Genomic DNA, 22181 nt, shown 5'->3' with positions numbered 1-22181 from the left:
GTTTATGCCTGTGATCGCCATCTGCCCTGTTCATGTCCTGTTTTTAGTAGTTATGTTACTCTGGCTTTTTCCCCTTCGGGATTGTTTCATTTGTGTTTTAGTTGATTTTGTGATTTATAAATAAAAGAAATACCATTTGCCAGCATTTGAGTCTTCGTCTCTCCCGTCCCGTGACAGTACAAACGAGCCACTTGAAGACTCAGCGGAAATGGAAATTTTCTTGTACCCAGCTCCCTGTCGACAGAGGAACCAAGCCCCAGCCAGTGGGCCGCATCCCTGCCCACAAGACAGTCGCCCCTTCGGGCGGTATGCCGAAGACCTCTTCGAGGCAGGCCAGGGGCTAGGGATTGGAGGGAGCACCTTCATCCACCTGTTTCTAGCGGGCCTGGATGAGCCTGTCAACTGGGAGGAGCTGGGGGAGCTAGATACGTGGTCCTATTGGGAGATGGTCGACCACGTCATCTATTTGAAGGAGGTGGAGCTGCGGGAGGGTGCCCCCCTCCCTATCTGGGCTGTTGCTCCAGAAACTCCTCGGATCGTGCCGGCCACTTCCTGAATCTCAGGGTCTTTCTTTGGGTGCCCTGGGCTGAGACGCAGCGTGGAGGATCCTCCGCTGATGTCGGTGAGGGGAGCGGCGGTTCCCGCTCACGAAACTCCCGAAGCGGCGGCGCCCGCTCACAGGGCTCCCAAAGCGGTGGTTCCCGCTCACAAAGGGGGTGGGGCTCATCTCAGGCCTTTCCGAGGTGGTGGCAGTGTTCGCTCACGATCCTCCCAAGGCGGCGGTTCCTGCTCACAAAGCTCCCAAAGCGGCAGTGTCCGCTGAGTTTTTCTCCGAGGGGGCGGGGCTCATCTCAGGCCTTTCCGAGGCGGCGGTGCCCGCTCACAAGGCTCCCGAAGCGGCGGAGCCAGCCATTTCCCGTTCCAGGGTGGCAGCTCCACACACACCGCTGTGGTGGCCGCTGGTTCTGCCCTGGGTCCCCAACCCACCGGCACTGCCTCAGTACCCAGGTCCCCCTCCAGCACGCAGACCTTTTTTTTGAGTCTTCGTCTCTCCCGTCCCGTGACACTGACAGCGGTTCTGAGAATTTCATTTCATTCTCTACCTAACAGCAGCAATGGTACTGTGCAATCCTCCACAGATATTCCTCCCCAGACCATTACTGACCCACTGACCCAAACCAGTCATGCTGGATGATGTTGCATGCAACATTATGTTCCCTACGGCATCTCCAGACTCTTTTACATCTGTCGCATGCTCACTGTGAACCTGCTCTCATTACTGAAAAGAACAGGATGCCAATGACAAACCTACCAATTCTGATCTTCTCTGGCAAATGGAAATTGAGCTGCATGGTGCTGAGTTGTGAGTACAGGTCCCACTAAAGGGCATTGGGCCATTATGCCCACCCTAATAAAGTCTGATTCTGACAGTTTGGTCTGAAACATGCACACCTATAGCCTGCTGAAGGTCATTCTGTAGGGCTCTGGCAGTGCTCCTCCTATTCCTCCCCGTACAAGGTAGCAGATACCAGTCCTGCTGCAGCGTTGTTGCTCTTCTAAGTCCCTGTCCAGCTGTCCTCATGTAACAGCCTGTCAGATCAATGAGGCCTATGAGCAATCAGTTCCAAAAATAAACACAAAACACCAGTCCTAATTGAAATAAAACAAGCTGACAAAAAGACTGATACCAATATTAGGTGATAATATTGCATAACAAGAGATTTATAAGCCATTTTTTTGTGGGCTGGTCATTTTTGACCGGGAACACCACACGCGTTATAGGGATTTGAACACAACCTGAGGGTTAAATAGACAAAGGAGTACATATATCAAGTCTTTTGAATTCCCTGCAGTAGCACAAATAATATAATTTCTCATGCAATAAATAAATGTGAATAAATGTGAAAAACAAAACAAAGAATACCAAGGCATCATTTATTAGACACCATGTATCCAAATATAATTTGTAACTATTATAGTATTCACAGTATTATTTAATGTAATACCCTTTGATGGCTTTGATACAATCATAATCTATCATAATAGCTTGACTTTATTCCACCCCTGCATGACAGAACCCATGTCCTGCCCTATGAGGTCGTTGGCTGCATTCACAATCAATCATCCATAATAATTATGTGCATAAAAGTGCAAATAGCATATCAATCCATTTGCATTTGGCCACAGTTGAACTCATTCTTTCAGATGTCTATCTTTATTTGCACACTTCTGCTTTTCTTTCAACTTCATGTAAAGGCAGAAAAGCCTCTTTGTCTAATGATGGGAGACTCTAAGTACCCGCTGTTATCAAAGGATGGAGATGTAACTATTGGAGCACTTTTTCCAGTCCACAGCATAGAGACATTACCTTCATTTAAGTTTACGCAAAAGCCTCAGCTTTCATCATGCTCAAGGTTTGTTACTTGTTATAGAATATATATATTTTTTTAATTTATTTATTTAATTCTATTTGTTTAACCTTCTGTAGTGTGAGTCTACGGGATTTTCGAATGGCTCAAATTATGATCTTTGCCATTGAGGAGATTAACAGAAGTGAAAGTTTACTTCCAAATGTTTCTATTGGCTACCAAATTTATGATACCTGTGGCTCAATACTATCTTCAATGGGTGCAAATATGGCATTAATGAATGGTCAAGAATTGGCATCAGGGGACAGATGCAATGGACAGTCTCCTATACATGCTATCATTGGAGAAACAGAGTCTTCCAACACAGTGATTTTGTCCAGAACTACAGGACCTTTTAAAATTCCTGTGGTAAGGAGCAAAAACACTAAATGTTTGACATAGTTACCATAATGTTAACTGTTTCTGTTTGTTTGTTTTTTCCAGATAAGTCCCTCAGCCTCATGTGAATGTCTCAGTAATAGGAAAGATTACCCCTACTTCTTTAGGACAATTCCTAGTGATTACCACCAGAGCAGAGCACTTGCATACTTAATCAAGCACTTTGGCTGGTCTTGGGTGGGAGCTGTGAACAGTGACAATGACTATGGAAACTATGGAATGGCCATATTTCTGAATACAGTTGAGAAAGAGGGGATTTGTGTGGAGTACTCTGTGAAATTTCAGAGAAAAGAGCCTGAAAAACTCAAAAACGTTGTAGCCACAATAAAAAAAGGCACTGCAAAAGTAATTGTTGCATTTCTTACCAATTTTGAGATGAACAATCTACTTGATCAGATAATTATTCAGAACATTACAGGCCTTCAAGTAATAGGTGTGGAAGCATGGATAACAGCCGACAGTATGATCACTTCAAATAGTTTTCATGTGCTAGGAGGATCAATAGGGTTTGCGGTGAAAAAAAGTTATATTGAGGGTTTTGCAGATTTTGTTATAAAAGAATTCTGGGAAACAGCTTTTCCATGCTCCCAGACTAAGGGTAATTCTTCCCAATATGAATTAATTTGCAACGTATATCAGGATCTCCTTGTGCTGAAAAGCAACAATGAAGATGTACCAGAACAAAGATATGCTAGCAACGTCTACAAATCAGTTTTTGCTGTGGCTCATTCACTACACAATCTGCTAAAGTGCAAAGAAAAGGAGGGCTGTGAAACAGATCTGAAAATACAACCACAGCAGGTAATAAAATTACACACACACACACACACACACACACATTTGTTTTTTTTGTGAATTGTGGGGAATCTCCATGGGTGTATACTGTACAAGCCGCATTTTCTATCGCCCTACCCCTTACAGGAAACTTACAGTTTTACTTTTTTAAAAAAAATAATAATAATAATAATTCTGTATGATTTTTAAGACTTTTGAAATATGGGGACATGGGGAAATGTCCTCATAAGTCACCTTCTCCTTTTAATACCTATGTCATACCCATGTCATTGTACAAATTTGTGTCCTTATATGTCACAAACACACACACACACAGACAGTATATACAGTCAAACCAAAATTTATTCAGACACCTTCAACATTTCTCACATATCACAGTTTATTTATTATAGTATAGAAAATGGTAATATAATGTGACAAGAACTGTTAACCCTGTGTCAGAACAAATTCATCTTGATAATGTCAGATAACTTTGATAGAAAGATATGTAATGCAATACAATCAACCAAAAAATATTTAGCTGTTAAATTTAAGTACACAATTAGATAATACCAATTAAGGTCAACCAATTACCCAGCAATGTTTAATTTTGTTCAGTCCATGGTGTAAAATGTTCACATTAGCAATTAAAGGAAGAAAAAAAAAAGGCTTAAGCAAAACATGGTCAGGTCAAAGTGCCTGAATAATGTTTGGTCCCTTTTTTTTTTTTTTTTTAAATGTTTTATCAATTTTACTGGTCGTCCACTGTATGAATAATTTTAAGGTATAATACGTCAAAGTTCACTATCCTCACTTACATAAATGAACTATAGTGTCCTGAACCACCTAGTAAAAAAATATCAAAAATTATATCTGAATAATTTTTGGTTTGACTGTATATACACAGTGTATACAGTGACAGTGATAGGGAGTGATAGACAGAAAGGGAGCAAAATGATCTCTCATTTATTTTTCTCATTTCTTTCTGAAAATTCTTTCTGAAATCCTCAATAGGTGGTTGAGGCTCTGAAAAAGGTAAATTTTACCATAAAAATGGGAGATCATGTGTGGTTTGACAGCACTGGTGCAGTCGTAGCCCAATATGAAGTTGTGAACTGGCAACAAGACGCAAATGGATCAATCAAGTTTGAACCAGTGGGATACTATGATGCTTCACTGCCCCCTGACCAACGCTTTGTGCTGAACACTGAAAACATAATCTGGGCTGGAGGACAGCTCGAGGTAAAGTTCATCATACGATGTGTTGAAACTGGGGGAACAAACTATTAAAACACTTGCAATGGCCTACACAAATGACACACAACATTACACATGCAAAAACACATGTTTGTTTCTGTGGGGACTTTCCATAGGCTTCTATTACTTTTATACTGACCAAATTATATTTTTCTATCCCCTAACCCTAACCCTACCCCTTACAGAAAACCATTTGCATTGTTACACTTTCAGATAAACATCATTTACTATTTTAAATATATATATATATATATATGTGTGTGTGTGTGTGTGTGTGTGTGTGTATATATATATATATACAGTGAGGAAAATAAGTATTTGAACACCCTGCTATTTTGCAAGTTCTCCCACTTAGAAATAATGGAGGGGTCTGAAATTGTCATCGTAGGTGCATGTCCACTGTGAGAGACATAATCTAAAAAAAAAAATCCAGAAATCACAATGTATGATTTTTTAACTATTTATTTGTATGATACAGCTGCAAATAAGTATTTGAACACCTGAGAAAATCAATGTTAATATTTGGTACAGTAGCCTTTGTTTGCAATTACAGAGGTCAAACGTTTCCTGTAGTTTTTCACCAGGTTTGCACACACTGCATGAGGGATTTTGGCCCACTCCTCCACACAGATCTTCTCTAGATCAGTCAGGTTTCTGGCCTGTCGCTGAGAAACACGGAGTTTGAGCTCCCTCCAAAGATTCTCTATTGGGTTTAGGTCTGGAGACTGGCTAGGCCACGCCAGAACCTTGATATGCTTCTTACAGAGCCACTCCTTGGTTATCCTGACTGTGTGCTTCGGGTCATTGTCATGTTGGAAGACCCAGCCTCGACCCATCTTCAATGCTCTAACTGAGGGAAGGAGGTTGTTCCCCAAAATCTCGCAATACATGGCCCCAGTCATCCTCTCCTTAATACAGTGCAGTCGCCCTGTCCCATGTGCAGAAAAACACCCCCAAAGCATGATGCTACCACCCTAGCTTCACAGTAGGGATGGTGTTCTTGGGATGGTACTCATCATTCTTCTTCCTCCAAACACGTTTAGTGGAATTATGACCAAAAAGTTCTATTTTGGTCTCATCTGACCACATGACTTTCTCCCGTGACTCCTCTGGATCATCCAAATGGTCATTGGCAAACTTAAGTCGGGCCTGGACATGTGCTGGTTTAAGCAGGGGAACCTTCTGTGCCATGCATGATTTCAAACCATGACGTCTTAGTGTATTACCAACAGTAACCTTGGAAACGGTGGTCCCAGCTCTTTTCAGGTCATTGACCAGCTCCTCCCGTGTAGTTCTGGGCTGATTTCTCACCTTTCTTAGGATCATTGAGACCCCACGAGGTGAGATCTTGCATGGAGCCCCAGTCCGAGGGAGATTGACAGTCATGTTTACCTTCTTCCATTTTCTAATGATTGCTCCAACAGTGAACCTTTTTTCACCAAGCTGCTTGGCAATTTCCCCGTAGCCCTTTCCAGCCTTGTGGAGGTGTACAATTTTGTCTCTAGTGTCTTTGGACAGCTCTTTGGTCTTGGCCATGTTAGTAGTTGGATTCTTACTGATTGTATGGGGTGGACAGGTGTCTTTATGCAGCTAACGACCTCAAACAGGTGCATCTAATTTAGGATAATAAATGGAGTGGAGGTGGACATTTTAAAGGCAGACTAACAGGTCTTTGAGGGTCAGAATTCTAGCTGATAGACGGTGTTCAAATACTTTTTGCAGCTGTATCATACAAATAAATAGTTAAAAATCATACATTGTGATTTCTGGATTTTTTTTTAGATTATGTCTCTCACAGTGGACATGCACCTACGATGACAATTTCAGACCCTCCATGATTTCTAAGTGGGAGAACTTGCAAAATAGCAGGGTGTTCAAATACTTATTTTCCTCACTGTATATATACACACGCACACACACACACACATATATACATATATATATACACACACACAACACACACACATATATATACATACATATACAGTATATATATATAATTATTATTCTTTTTTTCTCGTGGGGACCTCAGGGTTTACTATCCTTGTGGGGACATTTGGTCCCCACAATATAGCATAAACACACACACACACACACATTATGTATATATATATATATATATATATATATATACACATACATGCGTGTGTGTCTATTTCTATCTATCTATCTATCTATCTATATATATATAGAGAGAGAGAGAGATACACACACACTCACACAAGTAGTTAAATTATATTTGTATACAATGTATTTGTATTGTTTACTGGCATTGGAAATTCAGAGCAAAAAGGCCAGGTGAAAATAATATTTGATTAAAGAGACAAACAGACAGAAGCCTATGCAGAGGGCTTTAGTGAGCAAAAGAACAACAAAAGCACATTACTATGGTAAGCAATGGTGCTGGATTGTCCATGAGCCCTTAATAGCTCCCACTTTACACTGTCATCATTCAGTCTTGAAACTATTAAATAATTGGTTCTCAGAAACAAAAACAACAACAACCAAACGATAAATATATTTATTCTGCATCTAATTATATGCAATGTATTTTTCAATGTAGAAACCAAGGTCTGTGTGTAGTGAGAGCTGTCCTCCAGGCACTAGGAAGGCTGCACAGAAAGGAAGGCCTGTCTGCTGTTATGACTGTATTCCATGTGCAGAAGGAGAAATCAGTAATGAGACAGGTAATCCTTAGCCTATCTCTTTTTCTCCTTCTTTTTGCAGTTTCTGCATGCAATGTTTTTAAAGAGTTCATAAATAAAATGATTTGTGTGTGTGTGTGTGTCTGTGTGTGTATAACTATAGTGATCACAACTTCCTTTCCAGATTCAAATAACTGCAAGCAGTGTCCAGAGGAATACTGGTCTAATGCTGAGAAAAATATATGTGTGTTAAAGGCTGTAGAGTTTCTGTCATTCACAGAGGTTATGGGTATAGTGTTAGTCTTTTTCTCACTCTTTGGAGTAGGAATAACTGTGCTTGTAGCGGTACTGTTTTACAGCAAAAAGGACACCCCCATTGTAAAGGCCAACAACTCAGAGCTGAGCTTCCTGCTGCTCTTATCATTGATTTTTTGTTTCCTTTGTTCTCTTACTTTCATCGGTCAGCCCACTGAGTGGTCCTGTATGTTGCGTCACACAGCATTTGGGATCACTTTTGTCCTCTGTATCTCCTGTGTTCTGGGGAAAACCATAGTGGTGATAATGGCCTTCAAGGCTACACTTCCAGGAAGTAATGTCATGAAATGGTTTGGGCCTGTACAGCAACGCCTCAGTGTTCTTGTCTTTACACTTATACAGATTTTTATCTGTGTACTTTGGCTAACAATATCTCCACCATTCCCTTACAAAAATATGAAATATTACAAAGAAAAGATTATACTCGAGTGCAGTCTGGGCTCTACTTTAGGTTTCTCTGCTGTTCTGGGTTACATTGGCCTACTGGCTGTCTTGTGCTTTATTATGGCTTTTCTGGCTCGCACGCTACCTGATAAATTCAATGAAGCAAAATTCATTACATTCAGTATGCTCATATTCTGTGCTGTATGGATCACATTTATCCCATCTTATGTTAGTTCCCCTGGAAAATTAACCGTAGCTGTGGAGATATTTGCTATTTTAGCTTCAAGCTTCGGTTTACTATTTTGCATATTTGCACCAAAATGTTATATAATCATGTGTAAGCCTGAACAAAATACAAAACAGCATATGATGGGGAAGATTTACAACAAATAAAGTGATATAAATATTTCACATCACAAAGAAAATAACAGGTGGTGACATCACTAAAAGTTTTGATATATTCAGAAATAATACTGGACATAAATGTACATGATTACATATGTTTCAGATATGCCCAGAATTACTCTAATGAACTCTAAAGAGAAGAGTAAAGGAGGACTTTGAATTCAGCATTAAAGCAAAAGAGAAACCTGTTTAACTGTAGTATGATCAGGAAAGCAGATGACAAAGGATATTTTCCCAAGATAGTGCAGACCCTGCTGGCAATGGATGGTGACCTTAGAACCTTTCAGAATTTAATCCTTGTATGTAAAATCTGTCAGTATGAAGACATTTAACCATCTCAATATTCGGTTAAAGAAAAAAAAAAAAATCTGTCAACTACATTTGTTAGTTCAATCACTATTGTATATGTTGCAGGTTTTATGTTACTAGTAAAACTAAATTAATAATTTGTATTAATTTAATAATTAATAATAATTGTGACAATTACATCATTGATAATTGTTTTAATTGCATTTTAATTGTGGTATGTGAACGATTGTAATGTGTAAAACAGAGCTGACATGAATGACATAATAAAAGTTAATCTGTCAATTTCACGGATTTTAAGTTAAAAGTAATTATTTTCTTTGGAAAAGACTGCAGCAGATGGTAGCTTATTTAAATTAAAAACCTGACAAATATTGCCTGTGTGTATCTCTTTTACCTATTCAAAAGTGCACAAACTTGATTTGTAGAGTAGTATTATATTAAGTCACACACACACACACACATTTCTTTCTGTGAATTGTGGGGACTTTTCATAGACTTCTATTACTTTTATACTGACCAAATTATATTTCCTATCCCCTAACCTCAAACCTAACCCTTAGAGAAAACCTGTTTGCATCATTACACTTTCAGATAAACATAATTTGCTATTTTTACTATTTTATTTTTCTCCTCGTGGATTTTCCCTCAGGCTGGTCCCCACAATGTCAAAAATTTCAGGTTTTACTATCCTTGTGGGGACATTGGGTCCCCACAATGTAGAATAAACAAGTACACACACACACGTTTTATGGGGACATTGCATAGACATGCTGATTGTTATATCGTACAGACTGTATTTTCTATCCCTTTACACTAAACCTACCCCTAAACCTATCCCTCACAAAAAACAAAAACAAAAAAAAAACTTTCTATAATTGCTTGGTCTGCAGTCAGCTAAAGCAATGTTCCTTTTCTGTCATTCACTTTCGACATTGTGTCAAGTGTACAGCACTATTTGTACGACACTACTATCTTTGAGAAAAAGCCAATGAAACTGGGTGTGCAGAATTTGCATAGCTGGCCACGCCCTGGACATCTGGGTATAAATAGGCCAGCGTAGCATCTGTTCATTCATTCTGTTTTTCAGATCCGAATGCGGCATCTCTCTGTGAGAAGTTGCAATTATTCACTTCTCGATTCCTTCATCGTTGGATCTACGACACGGGCAACAGTCTTTCCCTGCTCTGCCAAGCTGCAGGAACCCTGCCCGAGATACATCGAACATGGTTCATTTGAGACCACTGGCAAGGTATCTGGATGCTTGGATGAGCCTCTCCAATCCTTCCTGCTGGCTCCTCAGAACCATTCGGCTTGGCTATGCAATTCAGTTCACCAGACACCCGCCCAAGATCAGGGGCATTCTGTTTACCTCAGTTTGAGGTGAAAATTCTGCTGTTCTTCGGGCAGAGGTTGCAACTCTTCTGATGAAGGGGTGCGATCAAGCCTGTCCCTCCGAGTGAAATGAAGGAGTTTTACAGCCCTTACTTCATTGTACCCAGAAAGGGTTGGAGGCTCAGACCAATCCTGGATCTAAGGGTGCTGAACTGGGCCCTTCACAAGCTTCCATTCAGAATGTTCACAAGCTTCCTCTTCAAACTGTTTTCCTCTGAGAGCGCTGTACCAACATCAGATGTTCAACTACACTGATATTCTATGTTAAAACAAGCTCCTTTTCTACTGATTGTTTTTTTCTTCTTGAGAAGGTAGAGGTAGAAACACTTAAATAGCACACGTAAATATCAGGTATGATTTACAGAATCCGTTGCAGTAATGATTCAAAGTCTGTTCACGTCTCTGTGGTTAGATCAGTGTGCACAATAATGTGTCTTTGACCTTCATTATGTATGTTTTGATTATACTGTGTTGTAAATAAAATACAAATAATTTAAAAAACCCTTTTTTTCAATCTCCTCACATTCTCTCTTACCTGCCTCAAAGTCACAGTCACACTGATGGGCCATTAGGGGAGGGCCCTTTGTCTCTCAGGTGAAACTCACTTAATATTCATTGCCATTGCCACTCCCTCGCATATAGAGCCTCGATCACAAAACATGTCTTGAAAATTTTAAATCAATATATTGTTTTCTGTGAATGAGTAAGCAGAATGATTTTCACATAATTTTGAAGTAAATATTCTAGCCTACAAGACTGATTACTCAAAAGTCTTATTCACAACTATTTAGTGTGGGTTTTAAGGCCTTATTTCAGCTACATTTTTTCCCCAAAACTTACTAACCACACATAATATTTTTTTTCTAAAAAATGCAAACATGTACATCCATCTTGGTCACATATTATTGTAGCACAGTTTCTGCTGAATACAAAAAAATTACATGTTGGTCAATAGTATGTTTTAAGTAGCTGAAATAAGCACAAATATCAGGGCATGTCAAAACATCTCAAGGGCCCCAAAATGACCTCAGACCCCAGAGTGTTAACCCTCAAAGACATACTAACATTTGTCGGAGATCAAGTTTGGTTTGCTGCAATAGACCTGAAGGATGAGTACTTTCATGTCTTGATCATCCCATGGCACAGGCCATTTCTACAGTTTGCCTTCGAAGGGTGGGCATATCAATACAAGGTTCTTCCCTTCAGGCTGTCCCTGTCTCCTCACGTCTTTACAAAGGTTGTTGAGGCTGTCCTTGTCCCTCTCAGGGAAGTGGGCATTCACATTCTCAATTACCTCGACGACTGGCTAATTCTAGCTCTCTCAGAGAATTAGTTTAATTCTTTACATTTATATAGCGCTTTTCTAGGCACTCAAAGCGCTTTACATTGTGAGAGGGGGGGGGGGGTCTCCTCATCCACCACCAGTGTGCAGAATCCTGGATGATGCAACTGAATTTTTGACGGTTTGCGCTCACAGGGATATGGTCCTCGACCACCTAGCCCGGTTAGGACTTTGGGTCAACTGGGAAAAGAGCAAACTCTCCCCTTTGCAGAGTATCGCTTTTCTTGGTGTAAAACTGGACTATGTTATGATGATAGCGCACCTCTCGCAGGATCGTGCTGTGTTGTTGATGAAGTGCATGAGGGCTCTCAAGCACAAAATATTGGTCCCTCTCAAACACTTTCAGAGGCTCCTGGGGCATATGGTGACCACGGCACCGCTGGGACTGATGCATATGAAACCACTTCAGCATTGGCTTCATTCCCAAGTTCCGAGTTGGGCATGGTGCCATGGCATGCACTGTGTGAACATCACTCTGCTGTGTCGTCGTACTTTCAGCCCTTGGGAGGACATCTCTGTTCTATGGACAGGAGTGTCCTTGGAACAGGTGTCCAGGTGCATCGTTGTTACAACAGATACGTCCGAGACGTGCTGGGGTGCTGGGGTGCTGTGTGCAACGGGCATGCGCCTTCCGAGGTCTGGACAGGCCCTCGACTGCATTGGCATATCATTTGCCTGGAGATGCTGACTGTGCCTTTGGCCTTGAGGAGGTTTCGATCATCGATCCATGGCAAGCACATATTGGTCCGGACAGACAACACAGCAATGGTTGCGTACATCAACCATCAGGGTGGTTTTCGCTCCCGTTGCATGTCACAACTCGCCCACCATCTCTTACTTTGGAGCCAGCACTCAAGTCTCTGCATGCCACTCACATCCTGGGCGACCTCAATCGCATAGCGCATTTCCTCTCACGACAGGTCTCGAGGAGAGTGGAAGCTTCACCAGGCAGCTTTGGAGGCTGATTTGTAGTCTGTTCGGCCAGGTGCAGGTGGACCTGTTTGCTTCATTGGAATCGACTCACTGCCAGTTGTGGTACTCCTTGACCGAGGCTCCCCTCTGCATGGACGCACTGGCTCACAGCTGGCCCAGGGATCTCCACAACTATGCGTTTCCCCTAGTGAGCCTCATCGCATAGACGCTGTGCAAGGTCAGGGAGGATGGAGAACAGCTCCTGTTTGTGACCCCTCATTGGCCAAACAGGACTTGGTTCTCAGAGCTCATGCTCTTGGCATCAACTCATCCCTGGCGAATTCCGCTAAGGAAGGACCTCCTTTCTCAGAGGAGGGGCACAATCTGGCATCCACACCCGGATCTCTGGAACCTCCATATTTGGTCCCTGGATGTGACCAGGAGGAACTCAGAGACCTCTCACCAGCAGTGGTGAATACCATTATTCAGGCCAGAGCCCCCTCTACAAGGTGGTTGGACAACCTGAAATGGCACATTTTCGTGAATTGGTGTTCTTCCCAGGGGAAGGACCCTCAGAAATGTGGCATCGGATCTGAGCTGTCCTTCCTCCAAGAAGGCCTGGACAGGCACCTGTCTGCCTCTACACTTAAGGTGCACGTGACCGCGATTGTGGACACTGTGGAAGGCAGATCAGTTGGGAAGGACAGTCTGGTTATTAGATTTCTCTAAGGCACCTGGAGGTTGAACCCGCCGAGGCCAGGTCTCATCCCCTCTTAGGATGTCACTCTGGTCTTGCAGGCCTTACAGAGAGATCTGTTTGAGCCCCTTCAGTCAGTCGAGCTTAGTGCCCTCTCTATGAAGACGGCCCTCCTGACTGCGCTCATGTCGATCAAGAGGGTGGAGGATCTCCAAACCCTTTCCATTAACGAATCATGACTGGAGTTCAGGCTAGCAGATTCTCACATTGTCCTGAGACCTGGGCCTGGATATGTGCCCAAGGTTCCCACCACTCCTTTCAGAGATCAGGTGGTGACCTTGCAAGCTATTCCATCTCAGGAGGAGGACCCCGACCTGTATTTATTGTGCCCAGTGTGAGCCCTGCGCACATAGAGTTTCAGATGTTCTGAACAGCTCTTTATCTGCTATTGGGGGACAGCAGAAGGGGAATGCTGTGATCTCCCACTGGATTGTGGATGCAATTCAGATAGCCTATCTGGTCAGAGGTTTACCATGCTCACTGGGAGTGAGGGCTCACTCAACCAGGGGCATGGCTGCTTCAGCAGTCCTGGAAAACAGTGCCTCTCTAGCAGAAATCTGTAGAGCTGTGAGTTGGGCTACACCTAACACTCTATCTGTCACAAGGTTCTGGGTTTTGGTAGTTCTCTCCTTATGTGTAGCCCACCTCAGTTTTTCCCCTATGTGGTACTTTCTTTGTAAGTACATAGGTGAATCCTAACATGTTACCACCCCATCGGCCAGGATGTGATCTCCGTAGTGCCTTTTCCCCAGTGGGGAACAGTCACTCTCCCGACGTTACTACCAAGACTTTTCAGTCATAAATTCTGGTGAGTATTAACCCTCTGAGGCCTGAGGGTGTTTTTGGGCCCTGGAGAAGTTTTGACATGCCCTGACATTTGTGTTTTTTCTTTTCAGTATCTTAAAAACATATAAATGGCCAAAGTCTGAAAACACTGTATTCAGAACAAACTGGGCTACAATAATATGTGAGCAGCATGCATGTACATGTTTGAGTTGGCCATGAAACACATACAGAATATTTGTTCACAAGACTTTTGAGAACTGTATGTAGTAGACTAGTTTTTTTTTTGCTATAAAATGATGTGAAAATTATGCTGTTCACTCATTCACAGAAAACAATATATTGATATTAACTTTTGTAAGACATGATTTATGATAGAATACCCGTATGCGAGGGAGTGACAATGGCCATAAATATTTACAGATTCACACCTGAGAGACAAATATATCCCATAATGGGCCATCAAAATGAATGTAACTGAGACTCAGGTTGTTTTATTTACGTGTCTGTGAAGAGAGGTGACAGAGACAGAGACAGCAGAGAGCGCACCGTTTATTTTCTTTATTTTACAAAAGCACATTGTTTTGTTGTTATTATGACTATACACAAATAAAAGTAGACCCTTTGCAGTTTCAAACGATACCTTATTCTTATCTGTATGATCAAAAACCACAGAGTATTTTTAGTTTTTTTCATGGTCATCAAGAAAATACGAGACAGATCGCAATGGTGCGGGCTTCGACCCCAGAGGGTTAATATGGGACAGGCTCCGGCTGAGGCTATGGCGGCTCTCCCGGATGTTGGAGAACGATGTCTTAAGTCTTGGGCGTTGGAAGATTACGGGGAGGTGAGGTGCATTTGGTTGTGATACGCGGGCCTGTCAACATCTGTGCCCTTGCAGATTCGTGATGCAATTCAGCAGTTGTGGCGTTTGGTACTGTATAAGGACCCCGGTGTCATACACTCGACACAACATCTAAGTAAACAACAGAAAGGGAACGCCTCGGTTACGTATGGTAACCCTTGTTCCCTGATGGAGGGAACAGAGACGTTGTGTCCTTCATGCCACAACTCTGAACTGCCTCTGAGTGGGTTGAGACGCTTCTCGGCTCCTCAGAACAGAATGAGTGAGCAGATGCTATGCTGACCTATTTATACCCGGATGTCTGGGACGTGGCCAGCTATTCAAATTCTGCACACCCAGTTTCATGGACAACTCATCTCTGTTATTATTAATAAAAACCACTGAACAGACAACACACCTGTTGCTGCAGATAGATGGCTGCTGGTGTAGTCCTCACTGGCCCTGTCTGCCTGGCTCTGACCAGGTTCAGGGCTGCTAATTTGCTGGCCAACTTGGCCCTGCCTGGTGGATTGGCTCTGACCTGCACTGTAGGCTACTGCATCTACCTGTCTTTGACATGGTTTCTTCTTGAAGAAACCTTGAATGTATTGCTGCTGTAGCTCAAATAGTAGAGCATGGCGCTAGCAATGCCAAGATCATGGGTTCGATTCCCAGGGAAAGCAAGAGCTGATCAAATGTAAAAACTGTAACTTGAATGCAATGTAAGTCGCTTTGGATAAAAGCGTCTGCTAAATGCATAAATGTAAATGCTGTGCCTGACTTTGTCCCCTTTTTAATTTTTTTTATACAAAATTCTGTCTAAAAACAAAAAACAAAAAACTTAATCATCAATATTACACAAATAGTAAATTTAATAGCCATATTCTTATCTGATTAAAGACAAAATTATTTAAATGTGAAGCTGTTCTTGGACATTGCAAATGGAAAATATATATATATATACTGTATAAGACTACCACACAAAAACATTTGTTTATTCAATAAAAACAGGTGTTTACTAGCCTGACTTTGTCAGACTTCGTACTTCCGCTTAATTTCAGTTCACTTCTGGACTCAGTCTGATATAGCAAACCATCTCCCAGATTATCTCCGGCTCTGCAGCAGCCGGGCCAACCAACGAACAGAGGGCGGGCTGAGAGCCGTGACGTAGACGCTAAGCGCCAAATTTAAGATTGTAGTTTAGGTTAGGGAAATCTAAAACGACAGCGGACATGGAGACACGGGATGCTATTTGCTCTGTTGTGGAGAATATTCCCGGCATTTGCCAACTGAAGCCCGAACAAGAAGAGTGTTTGGTTCACATTTTGAATGGAGGTGATGTTGTGGCCCTACTCCCGACAGGTTACCGATCATCAGCGAGAAACTGGGGAGGCCAAAGTCCGGCAAGGCGATAATTGTGGATGTGTAGATTTACTTCACATAATCTGCAAAAGTCGTTCACAGCCATCTTCACTCTGGTATTTTGCTCGATGATTTTGTTTTCGCCGCATACCTGTGTTAACAGTGGAAGTTCGAGGCGGCTGAGCCGGCGCATAACATATGTCATAACCAAACGTTATGTGACTGGCTTACGGTACACCAATTATTTTAAACTTCAGACAAGCGCCCACTCTAATCCAATGGCGTCATAAATATATGGGAAATAACTGGCAGTGAACCAGAGAGTGAATAGACGTGTTCTACTTCAAGCGGCGCTACGCTGCCGATGATTAGCGTATGACATCAGTGGCAGCTCGTGAGATTTTAAATGCACCCTAATTGCTTCCTTGCCACAGATGTTATACTCTGATCAGTCAGAACGACTGTTGGGGGCTACTAGCATACTTTGAGGGGCCGGTGCCACCCCTTTTGACACGTATGTATGTTTTATTTATCCCCCTGCCTGCTTTGGAGTATCAGTGTTCCTGTGGAGCTTTGTCCTGTCTTGTCTCTTTCTGTTAGAGGTCCTGTCCTGACCTGTTCCTGTGGACCCTGCCACTGGTTCTCCATGCCTGGCACTTGGTCTGCTTCAGAGTCGGCAGTCAACAAGTATCTGAGCTCAGCTCTATGATGCCTTAATTGTTTGGTCCTCTCTATCTGGTTGGTCTTGCCGCTACTTTTGCTGTTATTGTAATCTGCCAGTTGCTGACCGAGACCGTTCCAGTGGTCTTCCCCGGCCGTCTCTGTTTACTGTGTTCTTGATGTTGTATCACATGTGCACCTCACTACCCTCTTGTATCAGTCTGTTTTGTCAATAAACCTTTGTCACTCACTCTGCAACTGTGTCCTCCTTCTAGATCCCTGACACGCCCCTGATCACATAAAGTCAATTTTCAAGTATTTTCTTTCAAATAATTTTGCTTGTGTGTAGAATTGTTTTAGCTATGCCGTTACAGAAAAATAATCAACACTTCAGAACATCTTTCAGCTTATCAAAATTAAGCATTCTAGAGTGCTATGGTATAAACTTCGCACTTTCCCTTTCAGATTGTATACCTACAACACGTTCTCACACCCAACTCGTCACATATTGAAGCTTACTCAGGACCACTTTTTGATGCTCAAGGTACCCCTTTAGCGTAATTTTTGGACTTGCAGGGTACTCCGTTGTTTTCAGTTGTTTGTCTTAGTTTAATGGTTTGCATGCATTTGTAAAAAATAGAAATAATTTTATATAAATTTATACTTTTATAAATCCCACCCCTACCCTAAACTGACCATAAACAAGCAGTATAAAAGCATTACAAACAAGTTGTGTTGCATTCCAAGTCTTCTGAAGCCATACAAATTCTTTATGAGAAGAAGAGAGCAAAACATAAGGTTTTAATTGCTGAAAAAGATCCCGCTCGGTTAATGTGCTGACATCTCATTCAAAAGCATACTCCCATCCCGCAGCATGACGCAATTGGTCACGAGACACACAAGAGCCAATAGCCTGTCAGAACAGCATAACACAATCGGTCACGAGACACACAAGAGCCAATTGCATTTCACAAACAAGGCTGACGTAAGGCTTCTTCTGGCAGCATTTTTTTTATTCTCACGCACAGAGACTGCAGCATACAGGATGAGCTTAACAGCGGACAGAGACGGCGATTGCATCTATTCCTCTCACAAATCAATCATTTTGCCTTGGAATATTTATATTTTTTGAATAAATTATGAGGGTAGTTGTATCTGCCTGTTATATCTTGTGTTTTATTGACAAATGGTAGGTTTAGGGGCAGGGGTTGGGTTATGTGCTCATAAATGTGTAAATAATGTAATATAAATAAAACTGTTGTGGCTGTTTACATTGAAAAATCACACCCCAACATATATGCAATAATGTCAGTGTTATTATCCAATATATAATTTAATTATGATGATAAAATTCCCAGTATGGTGTCGGCATATTGACGCTAAGGGTTTCCTATTTAAAGCAACGGAGTCAAAAAATGATGATAAAGGGGTACCTTGAGAGTCAAAAAGCGACGCCAGAAAACGAGAAAACGAAAACGAGTTGGTACTGAGATCATCAGAATTTGAGGATGCAGCCTTCCGTTTGAGAAGCACCATTCGCCTCCCTCATGCTCGATAAAAGCCGTAATTACGAGAGTTGTGAGATAAAAGATTATTTTTTATATATAAAAGATCTATTTCATTTTTATATTTACCCTTCCCCTCATGCTCGCAAAAAGTGATTAGAAGTCTGATTCGTTTCCAAAAAGTCCAAAAAAGTTTAATTCGGATAGTTTTAATGAACCTGTCATGGACGCTGCCGGAAGGAACATGGAGCCGTGGATAAACGGAGTAGACTTTTATTTCCAACACACAGGGTATATCCACACATGGAACAAGGGATGACACACGAACATAACTGGTAGACCCGACGAACACAAACTGAACAGACTAGGGCTTAAAAAGACAGGACAATCAAGGAACTAAGGAGACACACCTGGAATCAAATTAAACAATCAAAGGGAGACAGAAACTGGGTCACAGGGAACACATGGGAAGCAAAGACACAACACAACAGTCCAGGGGTGTGACATCACTCCCCCCTGCCGGAAGGTGCGTCCTCGCACCATGGAACAACAGAGGGGGGGGAAACGGGTGGGAACAAAGGCGGAGGGTCTGGAGGAGGACGGACAACCGGGAGGGGGCCGGCAGACAGAGACCAGGGAGGCGACGAAGGAGGGAGAAGCCAGGGAGGAGACAGGAGGGACCCGGAGCAGGAGGAGCCTGGCAGGACCCAGGCCACAGCCATAAAGATGGCCCACGGTGGAGCCGACGGAGGGAGGAGCCATGGAGGAGGAGTGGCCGCCGACTCCAGGGGGCCGACCAACAGCGGCGGAGCAGGTGGAGGAGCCCAAGGCTGAGACGGAGAGCCGCAGAGCAAGGGGACGACGGGGAGGATCCGGGGGTCCTAGGCGGAGCAGATGGTGCCGGCGACCGACGCGGAGGCGTGGATACGGGAGGCCGCGGTGGAGCCGGAGCGACAGAGGGGATGAAGGAGCCTGACGGAGCCAGAGGGACGAAGGGACGAGGCGAAGCCAGAGGAGTGGAGTCCCGAGGTGCAGGATGGTCGACGCCAGACCAAGGCGGAGCCGGAAGGACGAGGGAGTCTGGTGGAGCTAGTGGACTACCGGGCCACGGCGGAGAGAAGGGAGCTAGGAGCCATGGTGGAGCCAACGGGTCAACGGGCCGAGGCGGAGTCCGGGCCTCGGAGGCTGGGGGCAGAGTCGAGGGAAACTCCGACCATGGCAACGCTGGAGGATGGTAGTCCCGCCGAGCTCGCACCGCACAGATGGTGGGCTGAGGGCGAGCAGAGGGGCTGCCATACGACAGCGGTGGAGGAGGCAGGAGTGGGCGGGAGGGTGGGCATTTGAAAGCCTCCAGACTTCCAGGGCAGACTTCAGGACCAGGAGCCACCACTGGAGGGCGCTCTGGAGGCGCGGAGCTGGACGGGACCAGCGGAGACTCTTGGGGGCACTCTGGAAGCTCGGAGCAAGGAAGGCGCCTTCGTGGCGCAGGCACTGGGGGGCGCTCTGGAAGCGCGGAGCAAGGAAGGCGCCTTCGTGGTGCAGGCACTGGGGGGCGCTCTGGTAGCGCGGGCTCTGGGGAGCGCCTTCATGGTGCAGACACAGGGGGGCACTCTGGAGGACGCTTACGGGGAGCAGGCACAGGAGCCTTCCGACCCTCGCGGTGGCATAATCCACGCGCCATACTCAGCTCACTTTCAGCTGCGGTGCAGGGGGCGGAGCTCCTCTCCGCGCTCACACAGTCCGTGGCGATCTCTCCCAAGGCGGGCGTTGTTGCCGGCTCACGCACCTTGACTGACATCATTTGCAGCTCTGGTTCTGCGGCGATCCTCAGCTCTATCGCTCCGTGCGGTGATGGCTTGTCAGTCACGGCGGGCTCTGGCTCTCCGTCAGCGGTGGGCTCAGGCATGCGCTCCGCGCAGCGGGGAGGTGGTGGGCTGGGCACTGGGTCGAGAGTGGCACTGGCGAGATTCTCCTGGGAACAGGCGGGGAACTGAGATCGGTTTCTTACCAGTGTGCACTCCACAAAGGCGATAAAGTTCGCTCGAGGGCCATCCTCGGATAACGGCGATGTTCAAACTGGGTTAAACACGGAAACAAAACGGAGGGGAAAACACGGTGGTTACTGTAATTGGGTCGGGTCTTCTGTCACGGACGCTGTCGGAAGGAACACGGAGCCATGGATAAACGGAGTAGACTTTTATTTCCAACACACAGGGTATATCCACACATGGAACAAGGGATGACACACGAACGTAACTGGTAGACCCGACGAACACAAACTGAACAGACTAGGGCTTAAAAAGACAGGACAATCAAGGAACTAAGGAGACACACCTGGAATCAAATTAAACAATCAAAGGGAGACAGAAACTGGGTCACAGGGAACACATGGGAAGCAAAGACACAACACAACAGTCCAGGGGTGTGACAGAACCAGTTAAAAAAAATATATATATATTTAGGGGTTATTTTACGGTGGAACTGGCTTATGTTGTCCACAATTTTGAGCGCTGCACGATAGAATAGATCATGACGTGATTGAGGATCTTATTTCCATCTAAAATACTATTTTTTATTTCTATCAGCCAATGATAATTCTAAAAGAAAACGTCTCGAGCATAGATCAGTGACCGAGAGCGCATCTGATTGACAGATAAACCACGAGTGTTATTGTTAATGTTCTGGTTAATATGTTTCAATGTACAGTTTGTTAATTTTATCCAAAGCATACAGTCAAAGTAAACTTCATCATTCAGCTGAACTGTGCACATTTATTTTAGACACTTCATGTCTTGTTCAATTCATGCGATAAATGCATGTCCTTGCTGAGCAGTGAGCTATGACTAATTTCACGGGCAAAAGCAGACAAAATTACAATTTAAAAATCAATCATATAGCTATAGAAATGTATTGTCATTTTTACAAATAAAGCTTCATATTATGAGAAGGATACTTTCTACGACTCGATTCCAAAAATTTCTGAATCTTACAGCCCTAGTGAGAACGGGTTGATACCTAAAACCTTGATATAGCAAAACAAGGTTTGTATGTGTGTATTCTGCCAAATACCCATGTACATAGACTAGAAAATACGTTCATATTTGTGCTACGGTGTAGGACACAGTTTAGTGCTTAGGTTGTCTCTGAATGACAAAAATCCAAGGGCTACAATTCGTGACCAGTAGTAAGTGCTCACATAGTAGGTAGAGAGAATTGCGTCATGATTCTGTTCATGAGTTAGTATCCAATGCACTAAATATAATCAGAATGTACCTTTGTTTTTTTTACAGATGTATCTAAACGTATTTGAAAATGGCATACAATGCAAAAATAACTATTAAAAAAAAATGGGAGTACATAAAGCAACCTTGTTAAAACAAACCAACTGATGAAACGTGGAGTTAAAAAAAAAATTAAAACAAAATATTTAAGAAGTATCAAACTGGTCAGGTAATGCAAACATTTCATGAGATATTAGGTAATGCAAATATGATTGCACAGACAAAAGCGATTATTTCAATATTGTTTTACAGTTTACTACATTTGATTGTTTGAGAACATATATCCATCGTATTACATAGACTCCACTTAGTTCCACCCCACTTAACCTGCCTCATGTCCTGCCCTATAAGGTCATTGGCTACGTTTATAATCAATCATCCATATTAATTATGTCTATAAAAATGAAAATAATGTATTTGGTCAATTGTATTTGACATCTGCGGTTG

The 22181-nt window shown here is 43.2% G+C and overlaps 1 protein-coding gene across 1 annotated transcript; it reads left to right on the top strand.

Moving 5' to 3' along the window:
* The first annotated feature begins 2111 nt into the window (after positions 1-2111).
* On the top strand, positions 2112-8575 carry LOC131524418 (extracellular calcium-sensing receptor-like). Its single transcript, XM_058751538.1, has 6 exons — positions 2112-2414; positions 2489-2777; positions 2853-3608; positions 4596-4823; positions 7402-7525; positions 7668-8575. The coding sequence occupies exons 1-6, from the start codon at positions 2137-2139 to the stop codon at positions 8573-8575; spliced, it is 2583 nt and encodes an 860-aa protein (XP_058607521.1). The 5' UTR covers positions 2112-2136.
* The last annotated feature ends 13606 nt before the right edge of the window (positions 8576-22181 follow it).

The sequence above is a fragment of the Onychostoma macrolepis genome, chromosome 18, assembly GCF_012432095.1.
Source record: "Onychostoma macrolepis isolate SWU-2019 chromosome 18, ASM1243209v1, whole genome shotgun sequence".
In the NCBI taxonomy this organism is placed as follows: Eukaryota; Metazoa; Chordata; class Actinopteri; order Cypriniformes; family Cyprinidae; genus Onychostoma; species Onychostoma macrolepis.
Note: the sequence above shows the minus strand (reverse complement) of the source record. Positions and strands in the feature narration are given on the sequence as shown.

Bases quoted from the DNA above. Each gene is read 5' to 3' on its own strand.
- LOC131524418 (XM_058751538.1), top strand. From the start codon at position 2,137: ATGTGCATAAAAGTGCAAATAGCATATCAATCCATTTGCATTTGGCCA. The intron at 2,778-2,852 runs GTAAGGAGCAAA...TGTTTTTTCCAG, and splicing joins GACCTTTTAAAATTCCTGTG to ATAAGTCCCTCAGCCTCATG. The intron at 4,824-7,401 runs GTAAAGTTCATC...TTTTCAATGTAG, and splicing joins GGGCTGGAGGACAGCTCGAG to AAACCAAGGTCTGTGTGTAG.